This window comes from Elephas maximus, chromosome 25 (assembly GCF_024166365.1).
Source record: "Elephas maximus indicus isolate mEleMax1 chromosome 25, mEleMax1 primary haplotype, whole genome shotgun sequence".
NCBI lineage: Eukaryota > Metazoa > Chordata > Mammalia > Proboscidea > Elephantidae > Elephas > Elephas maximus.
Genome location: NC_064843.1, coordinates 25,424,050 through 25,440,601, shown reverse-complemented (window position 1 = coordinate 25,440,601; position 16,552 = coordinate 25,424,050). Strand labels below are relative to the sequence as shown.

General features: G+C 49.9%; 1 protein-coding gene across 4 annotated transcripts in view; it reads left to right on the top strand.

Moving 5' to 3' along the window:
* Positions 1 to 1,359: 1,359 nt before the first annotated feature.
* The window catches only part of TOX2 (TOX high mobility group box family member 2), a 155,928-nt gene continuing 140,735 nt past the window's right edge, over positions 1,360 to 16,552 (top strand). For all 4 annotated transcript variants that reach the window (XM_049868893.1, XM_049868896.1, XM_049868892.1 and 1 more), the window contains exon 1: positions 1,360 to 1,496. In XM_049868893.1, the coding sequence (XP_049724850.1) occupies positions 1,398 to 1,496 (99 nt within the window). In that variant the 5' untranslated portion in view covers positions 1,360 to 1,397. The remainder of the gene's footprint in view (positions 1,497 to 16,552) is intronic.

Here is a 16,552-nt window from a genome sequence, read left to right as displayed (position 1 = left end):
CTAATGGATTTCTAGAAACAATGACTGCTGAAATTTATGTAGAAGTTCCTTCCTGCCTGAGCTGTAATGTCCCCGTGGCCCTCAAGCCTTCAGTGAAAACTGCTTTCTACATGTATCTTGTGTTAGTGGATCTTTGTGGCCACAAATAGTGGTCCTAACTTTAGGCCAGGACCAGCAAAATCCAAGCAGCAGTTAGAAGCTAAGGTCCAAGCTAACTCCTGAGTGGGAAAGAGGCTCATCCCCTTTTCTCCAGATAACATTCCACGCCATGCAGCTGCCCAAGAATCCTCATTCTGACTACCTCTGTCTCCTTCTGGCCCTCTTCAGGCAGGCATCAGGGATGTGAGGGAGCTAGAAGCCAGGGCAGTGGGTGGAGCAGTCCATGGGAGGTGAGGGAGGTAGACTGCTAGCGTAGACAATTACTGGATTAAAGAGGAGGAGGAACAGGCTAGGTGACTGCAGTGGTGTGAGGGGCTAGGGGTCGTTTTTATCTGGAGGAAAGAGCCTGTTTAACATCACCTCCTTATCCTGCTGGGGCAGCCATCCGACCTCCTTCCTCCGGAGGTCCGGAAGACCTACGTAGTCCGAGACCCTGAAGGGGTGGGGGTGGTGCAGTCTGGGACCCCGTCTTGGGAGCTTCTGGCTCCAGGCCTTTCCTATGGCCCTTTCCCTCCCTATCACTAAGGATAAGGGAGATTCTTTTGCCTTCTGCCTAAGGTTTCAGACCTGGATCTTTTGGGGCAGTGGAGCCCACCCACCTGGACCTCTATTAACTGATGCCGTAAGTCCTTGCTTCAGTTTCCCCCATATGGAACATGAACGCTCAAGCTCCTCGGGGCCCCTCCCGCGATGACTGGTATCAACGGGATACAGAGGGAGGGCATCCTAAAATCAGCCTCAGGCGCTGGGCCACGTCCCCTCCCTTGCCCCCCCTCCCCCGTAAGGCGGTACACACTTCCGCAAATGTTCCTGTCACCCCCACCACCACCTCCACGTCGTTTGTGGCTCAGGTCGCCCCAACTATTTAGGGTGGAGAGTGTCTCACTTCTGGGGAGGGCTGTTCTACAGCCTTCTCCTTCCCCTCACCATTGGTGGTGAAAGGCGGGACAAGGACAGGCGTGCAGCCCTAGCGGACCCCCAGGGGCTGAGGGCCAGCGGGAGGACTCGGCGGCGGCCCAGCCCGGAAAACAGACCTCCCCGCCCAGGCCCGGGCCCCCAGCCCTCTGCGGCGCCAGAGGCCGGAACAATAGCGCGCGGGCGGGGCGGGGGCGGGGCGCACCTCCCGGCCCCGCCCCCGGCCCGCCCCCCGCGCCTGCACTCCCGCGCACACTGGCTCCCACCGCCGCCCGCCCAGGCACTGCCCGCGGGAGCCGCCGCCGCGCCGCGCCGCGCCCGCCATGGACGTCCGCCTGTACCCCTCGGCGCCCGCGGTGGGCGCACGGCCAGGGCCCGAGCCAGCCGCCTTGGCGCACCTGGACTATTACCACTGCGGCAAGGTAGGCGGGGGCCGGGGCGGGGGCGAGCGGGCGGACCTGCCCGCGCCTTCGGACCTTGGGCGGGGCTGGAGCGTCCCGGGCTGGAGCGCAGGGCAGGAGTCACCTGGCGGCCCGGGACACACGGGGGCAGAAGTCTGCGGTGTCAGCACGCAGGACACGCACACATCAGCCCCGCCGACGGGCACATGCCACTCACGCAGCCACCCTCGTGGTTACATTCACGCCCTGAGTTCGGGTCACAGGCAGAAGTCACCCGACAGCCACCCACATGATAACACGGTGACACTCACACTCACCCACGTCCCCCCGACAGCCGCACATCCATACAGAAACCGACATACAGTGACCCCCTGTCACACGCAGAGACCTACTTACATGTCTTACGGTCCCACACAAGTCACTCTGACAGTCATTTATACACAATGACACAGTCACTCGCCCACACGCACTGTCACACTGCTACATTCAAGCCACCCATTCACACACACTGGTGACATACCGTAGCATGCCCCCATCCTCTGTAACACCGAGTCACAACTGGGGACGGTCACACAAAGAAGTCTTTCCGACAGTCACACACGCACTCATAGTGACCCACACAAGCGCACAGGCACACACAGCCACCCTGGACGGTGGATCTCAGACACATAAGTCGCCCTGACGGCTTCGCACTTACACACGGACACACGGTCATACCCAGGGACCCCGCGCCGTCCCTCACCTCCCCCCCGCCCCCACCTCGGCCGTCCACTCTCGGGCCAGGGTTTTAACTTCTCGGCGCTGCCGTTGCGCACTAATTGGGGCCGTTTACTAATTGGCCGTCATTGCCCCCGGGGCCTCGGATTCCGAGTTGGCGACGGCCAATGGCGGCCTGCGCCCTCCGGGGAACGGGGAGCGGGGCTTCACTCCCGGCTGGGGCTGCAGTGACGGATGCCCCTCCCCCCACTTTCCGAGCTAGGTGCCCCCATGTTCCCAGCCAGGTTGGTGCAGCTCCGGGCGCCTCCTCCCGCGATGGAGCTCGGTGCCAGAACCCGGGGCAGAGCGTCCGCCGGCGCCCCCAGCCCTGCTCAGCCGGTGATAGCTAAGTGCTGCTGCCCGGTCCAGTTCCCCTTCCGTCGCCCGGGAGCTAACTTTCAAACTTAGTTACGAAGCCAGCCCATCTGTACGTCCGCGGGTCGGTGCGTCGGTCCGGGGCTGGTCAGGGCCGAGCGCGGCTTTTCGTCACTCGGAGCCCGGATTGAACGGCGCGCGTGGGTTTCCCGCGGCCCCGGCGCAGACGCGCGGGCTCCGTGGCGCTGCGTGGTGAGTGCGCGTCGGGTGGCTGGATCAAGCGGCTCTCCCGGGGTCTCCTCCCCACCCCCTATGAGCTTTTCGCAGAGCCCCTTGCTGTGGGGGTTCTGCGGGAGGGGTCGTCCCCGCGTAGGGCCAAGTCTCGCCGAGTGCGTCCCCAGGCCTAGGGGAAGAGGCTGCTGGGGTCGCTGGGCAAAGCCTCCTTCGCAGGTCGCCAGAACGGGGGTCCCGGGCCACGCGGGCGTGGGGTGGTGTAGGGGCAGGAATGGGCGGCACTGTGGTCTCGCGGAGGGTGGGGGTGGTTATCCTATGTCCCGTGACGGGCGAAAGTTAGAAGCGAAAAGGGGGCATGGTGTCCCCAAGAGAAGGCCAGTTCTCGGCTGCTTCCAGTCTGAAGGAGGGAAAATGGATTAAAAGTAGGAAGGAGAGGGAGGTTGCATGTGGGGACAGCCGATCTGCCTTCTGCCTTGGCTGTGTTATTTTCTTTAAATATGAAGTTGGCAAGGCTCCAGCCCCTGGTATGGGGGCATGGGTGGGGAGTGGGGAATTGTGCTCCAAACTCTGGGTAGGTGGGGGTTTAGCCAGGAGTGCTGTCTTTGGGGGTGGTGTTTCTGTAAACCCGGCCAGAGTGGGCCCTTCCAAATCGGGGCCTCTGGGTGGGGGACCCAGCAAAGGCCCCTGCTTTACTCTGATGCTCCCTGAACCTCTGACTCAGCACCGAGAACCAGTGTGAAAATGGGTGGAGAGGGAACGGAGCAGAGTGAGCAGCTGGTGACTCTGGTTTCTGCCTGATACCTAGTGCCCCTGGCCCACAGTGGGGGGTTGTGCCCAAGGTGGGGGGGGTGCTCCGACTGAGAGCCACCTGGATTGGTGAAAGGAAGAAGGTCTGACCTTGCCCTTGGTTGTGAGACCTGCTTCTCAATCCAGGCTGTGGCAGGGTGAGGTGGGGGAGGTCACTTGGCTCAGTTGAGCCGGGTTGGGGGGGTGTGGGGGGGCCAGGGGCAGATGTCTGTTGGAAGCAGACCCTGAATGGGCCTGGCAGTCAGTGGTGGTGGTGGTGGGGCACTATGGTGAGCAGGGGGTCCTCTTCTCAGGCCCCGGAAGCTGATGGGGGCAGGGAGGGAGGTGTCCAGGCTCCAGCCTTAGAACTCATCACTGTCAGAGCTGGAAGAGAAACTGAGGTCCAGGTGCAGCTGTGACAACACTTGGGGCCTGCACTCTGGGCTGCAGAACCAGGACACAGCCCACACATTGGGGGTTCAGTCCTTGGAGTCCAGAGAGGAGCCTTGTCCCTACAGGGTCCCAGGCCTGAGAAACAAATGGGCAAACATTTGCCCTAGTGATGCCAGATGACCACAGGGCAGTTGACTTGGAAGGGCTCTTGGCGACTGTCCCCTTGGCGACCGTCCCCTTGGTGACTGACCCCTTAGCAATCCACTGTACAGATTCCCAGCCTCTTTAAACCAAAGTCATGGACAGGGGTTGTTCTTTGGGTATCTTTTGTTTGAGAAGATACACAATGACAAAAAGCTGCTGTGGTTTTATTTTTGCTTTGAAATAGATGTTTTATTAATCATAATAATGTTTGCATTTGAAAAATAGCTTACTAGATATGAGGCAGGCGCATTATTTATTTAATGTAATAATGGTGCTTAGTGAGTATAGGGGTTTGTGGCCCTGTGGCCCCCAAGATTCCCTCCATCTTCCTTGCTTCACAGAAGGGGAAACTGAGTCACAGAGTGATGTACTCAGAGGTTACATAGCAAGTGCAGAGCAGAGCTGGAGCCTGAACCCAGGCTTCTTGATTCTCAGCTCGATACTCTTCTGACCTCCCGGCAAGTCTCCGTCGTGGTTTGGGAGTCAGGGGGCTGTGGTATTGTTTCTAGGGCAACTTTAGATTGTCTTCTTCTAGATTCTGGCAAGGTCCTTTACCAGGCTGGGGCGTTGCTGGGGGCTCCTGATACAACCCTCTCTGGGGATTCACTGCAGACTAGTATAAACTGGCCATTGGAACTGGGCAAACCTGAGTTCAAATCCCCATTTGTGGCTTTGTGACCTAGGGCAAATGATATTTAGCTCTTCTTCTTTTTTTTTTCTTAATTGAGGTATGATTTACATACAACAAAATGCAGATTTTAAACACGTAGTTCCATGAGTTTGGCCAATATAAACACCGTGTAACCACAATTCCAGTCCAGCTAGAGAACATTTCCATCAGCCCAGAAAGTTCCCTCCTGTCCCTTCCCAGTCAGTACTCCCTTCCCCATCCCCCAAGGCAACCACTTATCTGATTTCTATCACCAATGCTTTATTTAAGTTCTAGACCCTCCTCCCTATGCAGCATATATATTGTGGCTTCTTTTTGCTTAACATATTGTCTTTAAGATTCATCCATGTTGTTGCATGTATCTGTCATTTGTTTTTATTGCCAAGTAATATGACATTGTATGAATATAACAAAATTGGTTTATTCATTCACCTGTCTGTGGACATTTGAGTTTGTTTCCAGGTGGGGTGTTCCTTAGTTATCTAATGCTGCTGTAACAGAAATACCACACATGGATGGATTTACATACAGAAATTTATTTTCTCACGGTTTAGGGGGCTAGAAGTTCAGATTCAAGACGTCAGCTCTAGGGCATGGCTTTCTGTCTCTGTCCACTCTAGGGCAGGTCCTTGTTCCTTGGTTCCTTGGTGATCTTCAGGTGGTGTGGCCTCTGTCTTCCCGATCTCTGCTTGCTTCTCTGCTCAGTTAATATCTCAAAAGAGATAGGTTTCAAACACACCCTGTACTAATGCTGCCTCATTAACATAACAAAGAAGCCCATCCCCAAATGGGATTATAACCACAGGTACAGGGTTAGGATTTATAACACATATTTTGGGGGGACACAATTCAGACCTCAGCGTGAGCCCATTCCAAATAAAGCTGTTGTGAATATGCTTATGTAAGTCTTTTTTGTGGGTTGGGCAAATTATTTAATATCTCTGAGCTTTGGTATCCTCTTGAGGACAACACTGCCTACCTCTGAGGTTTGGGAGGGTTAAGTGGGGTGATGTAGGTGATGTAGGCTAAAAACTAGAAAAGTTTTTGGCACACACCAGCTACTAATTACAAAACAATATCAGCCATCTGGGATCTTTTCCGGTAAGAGGCTTAGCATCTCTATTTCAAGCATCCTTCATCCCTGGTCCAAGCATCCTTCAAGGCCAACCTGGGTACCACCTTCTCCATGCTCCATGGCCAGCAACCTTCTCCTTTCTTCTAGGCTCCCCCAGGCACTGGTACTGCATGGAATGTGGCATGGTCCGCCATCCATCATTCTATCAGTAAATATTTATAGAGCACTTCTCTGTACCAGGCACTGTACTCGGCAGCTGATGGTGCAGGGACTCAAATTGCTGAGCATTTTAGATGGAAAGTAAATAATTGCTGTCTTCTGGAGTTTACGTATTAATGGGGGAAGTCATAAATATACAGGTGACATATATGGTATTATGAACGATGGTAATACAAATACGTAGAAAAATGAAACAGGGGAAAGGGTTACGGGGTACCAAAGCCTGGGGGTTGTTGGCAATTTAAAATAGGGAGGTTGGGGAAGAACTTGTGGTCTAGACCGGTGTTTTTCAAATTTTGGCCTGCATTTTTAAAACAGATTGCTAGGTCTCACCCCCAGAAATTCTGATTCAGCAGGCCTGGGTGGGGCCCTGAGAATCTGCATGTGTAACAAGCTCCCAGGTGATGCTGCTTGCTGCTGATGCAGGGGCCACACTTGGAGTAGCAGTGGTTTGGTGGTTTGTGCACAGGTTTTTGTGGACTCCGGCAGACAGGAACCACGGCTAGGGCCTGGCAGAGAGCCTGACCCATAGTTTCCTGGAGAATGTGTGCTGTGGGTGTGTCAGTGATTCTGTGCTTCCCTTACGCAGCTCAGTGCACAGCGTCCCAGACTTGGATGGGGATTTAGACCAGCTTGGTGAATGAATGATGGAGCCTCTTTTTGACCAGTGTTCATCAAGTGGGTTCTTGCCTCACCTGGACTTGAGATACTTGAGGGTGAGATCCCCACGCTTCTTTCTGCAGGGGTACAGGTGGCTGTGGATGGAGGGAGCCCTGGGCGTGATAGCTGTGAGCTGAGGTGGCTGGTCTCATGGAACTCTGAAGGGCCACCTGCTTCTCTGTTAGGAAGCTCTTCTTTACTGTCCATCTAAATGGATCTCCCTTTGCATGTCCTTGGGGGTCATGGAGCGATTACCCTATAAGCAAGGTATACATGGGCTTATTAGTGCTTACTTACCAATCTGTAGTACACAATTTCGTTTAAATGGGGTGAAATTGTGCACTACAGATTAGTAAGTAAACACAATTAAGCCTGTGTGTACCTTGCTTACGGGTTAATTCACCTCTGCTGGGATCCTTGTTCTGGGTCTCCAGAAACACACTTTTGTACCTTGCACATGTCAGGAGTGCCAACTCAGGCCTGGCACTGCTGTCCCCAGTCTGCTGGGTGACTGCGAGCATGTCAGTGCCCCTGTCGGGGTCCCTGCTCTCCCCTGTGCAATGGGAAAGCAAATCCGTGACCATCAGCCTAGTGGGATGGGAGCTGTGGTGTGGAAACAGTGAAATAGAGGCTGGAAATGGCCTTTATAACTGTAGAATGTGGTGCACTTGGGAGGGATGAGGACAATGCTTTTGGAGGAGCTGGGCCCGCCTCTTACTTTTGTATACCCAGAGATGGCCTGGTGCATAGTATGTGCACAACAAATATTAGCTGAATGAATGAATGAAGTTGGACCTGGCTGGTTGTCCCCTTATGGCATGAGGAACTTGGCATCTGCTGGGCTCTTATAATCTGGAGACTTTGTGGTGAGCACATTGTATCTAGGGCAGGGCGGGGGTCTGGAGCCTTGTGGCTGGCCTGATACTTCCAGAGGATCTTCTCCGCGTGGCCCAGAGGACATCGTCCAGCATGTAGAGCAACCAGCAAGCAGGGAAAAGCAGCTCTGAGGCTGGGCACATGCAATAAGCCCCTCCCCTCCTCCTTCTAACAATCCCCTTGCAGTGCAGCTACCAGCCCTGTGTCGTTCCGTAGGATGGTGTATTTTGCTTGCCTGTTTCCTAGAGCTGGTTTTAGAATTTGGAGGCAGTGTGGATTCTGGAAACCAGCAGATGTGGGTTTGAATGCTACCTTCACCATCATCAGCACGGGGAAGTTATTTAACCCCTCTGTGCCTCAGTCTCTTCATCTGCAAAATGGACATTTGGACTCCTTCATGGGGTTGCCTTAAGGGCTGGAGGTTACACAAATACAGCACTTGACACCAGCAGTAAATGCGGCTTTCATTTCCGTTCACAAAGAGCAACACAACTGAAAGTTACAACGCAAAAGGAACCTGCTTTTCAGCACCAGCTGCCAGAGGGAGGACTGGAAAATGCTCCCACAGCTGCCCTGTCCAGTTCTTTTGAGGGAAAAGGCTTGGCTTTCCTAATATTGGGTGTTTGCCATCCTCCATCTCTGGATCTGATTTTTCTGGGCTTCTGGTTTGAAGGGAGCTCTGGTGGTACAATGGTAGAGGTCTCTGCTAGACTGTTCGAGATGCTGAATCAGGAGGGAACTGCTCTTTCCTTAGCATCTTTTGTTTCCTTCTTGAATTTGTGGGCGAGAATATGGGTTTTGGAGGGAGACAAAACTGGTTCACATTTCCAGCTGCTGCACTGACTGGCTTGGGTTAGTCACCTCGCACCTATTACTTAACCTGTCTAGGTCTCAGTTTTCTCATATGCACAAGGGGACAATAATGCTGTCTTAGTTACCTAGTGCTGCCGTAACAAAAGTCATCAAAAGTGGGTGGCTTTAAAGAACAGAAATGTATTTTCTCATAGCTAAAGAGGCTGTGAGTCTGACTTCAGGGCGTGGCTTTAGAGAGGGGTCCTTCTTTGTCTATTTCAGCTTCTCATAGCTGCCGGCAGTGGTTGACATCCGTGGGCTTGTAGATGTATCTGCTGTGTGTGTGTGTCTTCCTCTACAGTAGTGTCATCCCCCTGTGTCTGTCTCTGTGTCTGTCCTGCTCTTTTTATAACTCAGAAGTGATTAGGTTTAGGACCCACCCCACTCTGGTATGATCTTATTGACATAACAAAAGACAAACCCCTCCTTCCAAACAGGATCACACCCACAGGTATAGGTACCAGGAGTTCAGTACGTCTTTTGGGAGGACACATTCAATCCATGCCAGATGCCTCCCGCATGTTGTTGCTGTGAGGCTCAGATTAAAATAACAGATATGAAAGTGCTCCGTAATCTAGAACAGTGTTTTTCAACTTGAGCACTGTTGACAGTTTGGATTGGATAATTCCATGTTGTGGGGGCTGTCTTGTGCATTGTAGGATGTTTAGCAGCATCCCTGGCCTCTACCCACTAGGTGCCAGTAGTGACCCTTCAGTCTTAATGACCAAAATGTTTCTAGTCTTTGCCAAATGTCCCCTGAGGGGAAAAACCACCCCTGGTTGAGAACCACTGATCTAGACAGTGTGATGCAGGCAAGCTAGAAGATGATGGTACTGGCTGTGGTAGAGCTTTGAGGCCTACGCTTTCTGCCCAGCATTTTGGCTCTGTGTCTCACTCTCAGTTATGTTCTGTATCCACGTGATCCACAGGCATCTTATTTACGTGGACCAAACCCTACATGGTGATTCTTCCGGCTGGTTTGGGAGCAGCCATAAAAACATATGGTAAGTAATTATTAACTTAATGAGTCGTGGTAAATTGTAATTTTATATCTTAGGGAAAAGATGCTGTATAAACGTGGGATAATAAATTTTGATCAGTTATCCTGATGCTGAAACACACTACTGTACAGTTACGATTTCTGGTGCCTGCTCTAATGAGCAGTAAGGCTGTGGTTTTTCAGTACTGAATTATCTGTTTCCTGCTGGGTTTCTCAGATGTTCAGCAGGGTTTTATGGAGTACCTACTACATGTTTGATGCTGGGGATTCAGCTCCGTCCTGAAGACTTAATTACTCAACAGGAAACCTTTGTTTATTGGATGAAAGGCTCTGTGGCCCGGTAATATATTGGCTCAAAATGCAGAAATAATTAAATATATAATTGTATGTGTCTCATAACGAAACCCAGAATCACATGCCAAACCCTGTTTTGGACACTGGGGATGAGAAAGTGGACAAGGTGTGCGCCCACCCTCTTGAAGCTCTCAGCCTAATTGGTGGAAACAGACACTTCTAGAAACTGATACTGGCAGTGCAGGGATAGGAGGGCTGAAGGGCAGGTAGGTGTGAGGCATGATGGGAGCCTTCGGGAGTGGCAGTGCCAGGGGTAGGGGAAAGTTTCACATGGCGGAGTCTTACAGGAAATACCAGGTAGGCTAAGTGGGGGGGTGGGAGGTGTGGTTGAGTGGTGGGAGGGTGTTCCGGGCAAAGAGAAATGCAAAGGCTTGGAGGGGGGTTTGGGAATCCTGCCAGCTGGAAAGGGGGAGTCCTACCTAGGTGGGAGCTGGGAGGCTGGCAGAGACAGTCTTAAAGAGCACTGCATCCCAGCCTGTTGGTTTGAAGAAGAGGAGTGCTTTGGAACCAGAAGTGTGGTCCAGAAGTGTAGAATGTTGCGCATTGCTGAATTCTGGCTATTCTCAATGACTGCCTCTTGGTTTTCTGCTGATGGAAAAATTGAATGACTTGTGTTTGATGTCCCCCAAGTAGCCAGCGATGCTCTCCTTCTCAGACTTCAGCATGCCTCAGAATGATGTGGAGGACAGGTTAAAACACAGATTGCTGGGCACCACTCCTAGAATTTCTGATTGGCTTGGTCTGGAGAGAGGCTGAAATTTTTGGTCTGGAGAGAGGCTGAAATTTTGCTGACGCTGCTGGTCCGGCGACCACACTTTGAGAACCACTGCTGTAGACTAGAACATGGGAAGGTTTTCCAGCCTTGCCTTTGGACAGTAGGGATCTCTTGCTGCCCTGGAGCCTGTATCCCTGGCTCAGACACAGTCAGGTTCCTGTAGACTCCTGTCTTCTTCAGCCCTCTGTAGGTCTGGGAAGAGTCTCCTTTACCTTGGGGACAGTCTTACATTGGGCTCCCTGGAAACAGACAAGTGCTGCATGTGGAAGGTTTATTTTGGGGTCAGCGGGGGAAGTTCTTGGGAGGTGCACCTGTACAGGCATGAGAAGAGTGTAATTGGGCAGAGGGAGAAGCTGGCTTGTAACATGGTTACTGATGGAAACCAATTCCACACGGACCTCTGAAGCTGGATGGCTCTTCAGAGTTGTACCAAATTGAGGCAAGGGGGCTGCCTTTGATTCTGGTATTATCCAGTCATTGGCTACAGGCATTTCCCTTTGGGGAGGCAGTTCCGTGTGTCAGAGAACAGTTCTCAGTGGGGTGGGGGGCAGAGCTGTGAGCCCAACAGTGGATATTCCCAGCAGTTGGGAGATGAGTGTGTATAAGGGAGGCTGGAGGGAGCACCACAGTATCCATTTCAGGGAGACACATCTTGGGGAGAAAACTCACTTTTCCTTGGTTCTCAGGAATTCGAGGGCCAGCATGTGGATGAGTTCTAGCGATTCTGAGTCACGTTCTGAAGATTATTCTCTGTCTCATGAGATTGCGAGTGATGCCCTCTGTAGGAGATGCAGGATAGGTCTGAGTGAAGAAAAATGATAATTAAAGGAGTTTTCTGGGGCTCAAGATTCTAGAGTTCTTGAGCTAAGATCACACATTTTCCTGTGTGGTAGGTAGGAGGACTCCAGATTGATTTCTGAGGAGCTACTGGCCATGCCCAAGGGACCTCTGTGCAGGGGACCGTGGCCTTTTCTTTGGTCTGGAGTCCTGTCAAGTTCTTCAACAAGAGGCTATTTGGCCCTACCCCACTCTGATGAAGAGCAGTGTCTGTGACTTTGGTCTTCACCATTCTCTTCGTGTTCTCTGAGGTCCCAGGAAGCTCAGAGGCAAACTTAGAATCATAACTCAGTATATCATGGCAAGTCTTTTGTTCATTAACTCACGATTTCATCTGGAGTTTTTTTTTTTTTTTAAATCATTTCTCCCCTTTTTCTTGAATCCCTCAATTCTTTTTTCTAAGAATTGATTTAGTTCTTTATAAAATAAACAGAAATACTTTAAAATATAAAGGAAAGAGATGGAGTTCTTTCACTCTTTCCCTCCCCGCCGCATCCTCTTCCCTAGAGGTAACCACTGAGGAGTTTAGCGTGTGTGGTTTTCTAGTCATATCCATTCTTCAGCTGAACACTTCTCATACGTTGATGTATTTTTTTCTTTATGTAATCACTGTTTTTATTTCCCAGAATTCTGTATTGTTTCTTGATTGATCTCATCACATAGTAGCCTGTTCTTTTCTATGGATAAGTACATGAATACCTTGTACGTTTATGAGGATGACAATTTTTTAAACAGTTAAGAATCATTTTAAGAATTATGTATATATGGAATCAAATTGACGACAGCAACTCGACAGACTAGATAGGAACCTTAGGGAGCAGTGAGTTTATGTTAATGGGGGAGGAACAGCTCAGAAAAGGAGGGTGAGAATGGTTGCACAACTCGAATAATGTAATCAGTGTCACTAAACTGTACATGTAGACACTGTTGAATTGGTGTATGTTCTGCTGAGTATATTCTCAACAACAAAAAATAAAATAAATTATTGAAACTATAGGTATAAAAGAATTCAGAGGAATCGGATGACCACCAACTCCCAGCCTCTTCTGCACCTCCCCAGCCCGCTGAAGCAAGGTGTCCCCTCTCTAAAGACCTTATGAGGCTTTGGGAGTTACCTTGCTAAAAATCAAAACTTTTGTTACCTGCATTAACTTGGTGGTTAGCTCTTCTGTTCACTTTTAGACCTCTCTTTTGTGCCATTTTTTACAAATGCCTGGTGGTTCTTAGTTGACATATTTGTAAATGGAGGTCTATATTGATCTGTTTTGTGTTGTGCATTGTGTGGGCAGACGGCGTGAATGTTGATTATAAGTGTCCTGGGTGTGGTGTGTGGATGGAGACTTGTAGCTGGGGGCTTCTGCTTGGGGGTGGTACAAACTCAGTTCAGGTTGGGCATCTCTGCCCCTCGTGTAGGCCAGCGGTTACCCGGGGGCCCTGGTGCATCTACTTTTCCCGCCGCATGCCCACGGTGGGGACCCCAGAGGCAGATCTCTTAGAGAGCTCTTCTCCCTGGCTTTAGCCTGAGGGTAAAACCAACAGTCAGCTCCTATGAGCTGACCTAGTTGTTTCGTGGGCCTCCAGTTACTTATCCTGCCCAGGGCTTCTAGCCCTGCTACCTCTCTCTATAGAGATTTTTTTTTTTCCGGGCGGGGGGGGGGGGGGCTCATTTAGGGAAATAAGTTTTTTTTAAATAATTTTTATTGTGCTTTAAGTGAAAGTTTACAAATCAAGTCAGTCTGTCACATATAAGCTTATATACACCTTACTCCATACTCCCACTTACTCTCCCCCTATAGAGTCAGCCCGCTCCCTCCTTCCAGTCTCTCCTTTCGTGACGGTTTTGCCAGTTTCTAACCCTCTCTACCCTCCCATCTCCCCTCCAGACAGGAGACGCCAACACAGTCTCAAGTGTGAAATAAGTTTTTTAGATGTCATGTATTGGTGTGCTGGTTCCTTAGTGCTGTTAGGTTTAGATGTGTCAGTCTGCTTACCTTCCAGCAATCTCTTAAATGCTTCTGAGCCCTAGCACTTTCTTGTCTTCTAGAGCTCTTATGGATTTATTCATATATGTATATGTGTGTGTGTATATACACACACACCCCCACATTACTAGTTGCTGTCCAGTTGACTCTGGTTCATGGTGACCCCATGTGTCAGAGTAGGACTGGGCTCCATACGTTTTCAGTGGCTGATTTTTGAATGTAAATCACCTGGCCTTTCTTCCGAGGCACCTCTGGGTGGACTCAAACGTCCATCTTTTTGGTCAACAGCCAAGTGCATACTCTGTACCACCCAGGGACTCCAAATATATATATGTGTACATATTTGTTCATATACACACACATATACATATATACATATTTACATCTATGTATGTGTGTGTGACACCCTCCCCCCCTGCCCCCACATACAAGTTTTGGAGGGTGGGAATCATTCTACTAGGGCTTAGAAGAGAGGTTAAAAAAAAAAAAAGTGTGTGTTCTGTCAGCCATCTTGAACAAAAAGTCCTATCTCAGTGATTTTTATTTTTTTACTTTTGTGGCATCTTATGGAGTAAAAAACCAAACCTGTTGCCATCAAGGCCGTTCCAACTCATAGCAACCCTAAAGGACAGAATAGGGACTGACTGTCTCATAGGGTTTCCAAGGAGTGACTGGTGGATTCAAACTGCCAACCTTTTGGATAGCAGCTGAGCTCTTAACCACTGCGCCACCAGGGGTAGGGTACAGGTAAGGAGAATTTTGTTCACTGGGGGTTCACCGCATCTTAGGTTCATTCACTCATTTAAGCTTGTTAAGCCTTCACAGAAACTGCACTAGGCAGAAGTGTCCTTAGTTTGGAGGTAAAGAAACTGAGATCCCAAGTAACAAAAGGCCATGGAGGAGCTTGTTGGCAGAACCGGGGTGTAAACTGGGTTCTCCCTGATCCTCTTTCTTGCAGCCCCTGCTGTGCAGGTTGGCACCCCCTCCTTCTGCCGGGGAGGGCATCGGGGATCAGCTCCCCACTTGTTTTTATCAGTGATGCATTGGCTCTTCTGGGGACCCGTGAGTCCCCAGCTGGGCCTCCTGCCTCCATATCTAACTTCAAATATCGTTTGCTAATAGAATGCCTTCACATTATAGCTAATTAAAACGTGCTTATCTCGAAGTTGGGCCTCATTTGCAGAAAGGATTTAGAACCTTGTTGGAAATGAATCCGACTCAGTAGTATGACCCAGGGTCAATCTCATGCATAAATTTTTATTGTTCCATTGTGTTCTGTTTTGACTTGAATTGAACTTTATAATGTGGAAGATGGGTCCTGAGCGTTTTGTTGCTCATTGGTTCTGCACATATTTACCGAGTGCCTTTTGTGTGCTACTTACGCTATTTAAGGAGGTTCTTCTATCCCTCCTCCTGGGCTTTCTCGCTTCTAGGCTTCTACCAGGGCTGTAACTTAATTTCTGTGCAAAGAGGGTGGACTCAGATGTGATTTTTGAGTTGGATAGAAAGGCCGAGATTCATATTCTGACTCAAACAATTACAAGCTGTGTGACTTTGGACTTGTCACTTAGCTTCTCTGAGCCCCAGTTTTCTCACATAATCACACCTGCATTTCAGGTGTGTGATGAGGCATCTGGGAAATCATGCAAGTCACTGCCACCCTCATTCCTGCTTCCAGGTGCTGTGCAGGTCACCTGAGCCCTCTAGAGAGCAGCGAGTATAGGCTGCATCCCAGGTTTTTCTCGCTTTTATAAATTATAGCGTCTAAGATGCTTTTCAGTTGTTCTGATCTGGATATCTGGACAGTCTCTTATCTCTTGATATCAGTTCCCTTCTTTCTCATTGCAGCTCCCACAAGGAGTCTTCAAGTTTCAATTAAACATTCAGACTCACAAGACTAACACAGGTGACACTTGGAACTAGTATGCTTAGAAAGATTTGGGATAGGAAGCACAGCCTCCCGGCAGGGCAGCATAAACCATACCCTGTCCAGGGGAGTAGTCCTTACAGCAGTCCATGACGTAGCCCATGGAGATGTCCAGGAGCTATTCTTTTGCCCTGTACGCCTAGGTTTTAACTCAAGTGCAAAGACGTGAGACCCACCACGAGTGGGGTTGGTAGCCACCCTGCCTTAGAATCCTTATTCCCTGTGGGTGCACAATCTCTTGTAACAATTGCATAGACTTAGCTTTGAGAGTCCCTGCAAGAGACATGCCACTTACAAGAGTCACTGCACTCTGGGAAACCCAAAGCATGGCTTCTTTATCAGATATTTATGTAATTTATTTACATTTCCTCCTAGTTCAGAGGCAGTTTACCAATCAGGGGTCATTTTTACCATAAGCAGTATTGCCTGGTAACATTGCAAACATCCTACCTTTTTCAGGTTTCCAGGGAAGTTAGGCTAGACAATTAACAAAGCTGAAATTCTCATGCAGAAGGGAAACGGTTTTGTTAACCGTTTATCCACACCCATCATCCTGCGTTCCCTTGAGGGGTGGTGCTTTTCTGCAGCAACTTTGGATGAATGAGTGAATGAATGGTTAATAATATTCTCACAAATATATCACATATATGATGTATATGATATGTTTGTATATATCTTATGTATGTCTTCTGATTGGATCTATATAAGACACACACTCTGGCCAAGAGATATGCTCTGGAGTTACACTGGCCTGGAATCCAATCCTGGCTTTGCCATTTATTAAAAGCCAATTCACTTATTCATTTCTTCCTTCCTTTGGCTTCCCAAGAATATTCACTGCCTTCTGCATATGGGGCTTTGTGGAGGCACCAGCATGGAGAGGTGACTAGGACATAGTCCTTGCCCTTGGAGAGCCATGGTATTATTAGAGAGATAGGGAATGATGTTATTCTACACACCAAGGGAAGCCACTGGAAGGTTTTAAGTAAGATGTATGTGTGATATGCATTAGAAAGAAGAGCACAGGAGACTGTGGGACCATGGCTGGGTGGTCAGGTGAGGCTTCTCAGAGACAGGAACACCTGGCCTCTGCTTGAAGGTGAGTAGGAATCAGCCAGATGAAGAAGGCAAGAAAAAGCATTTCAGGTGGAAGGAACAGCAT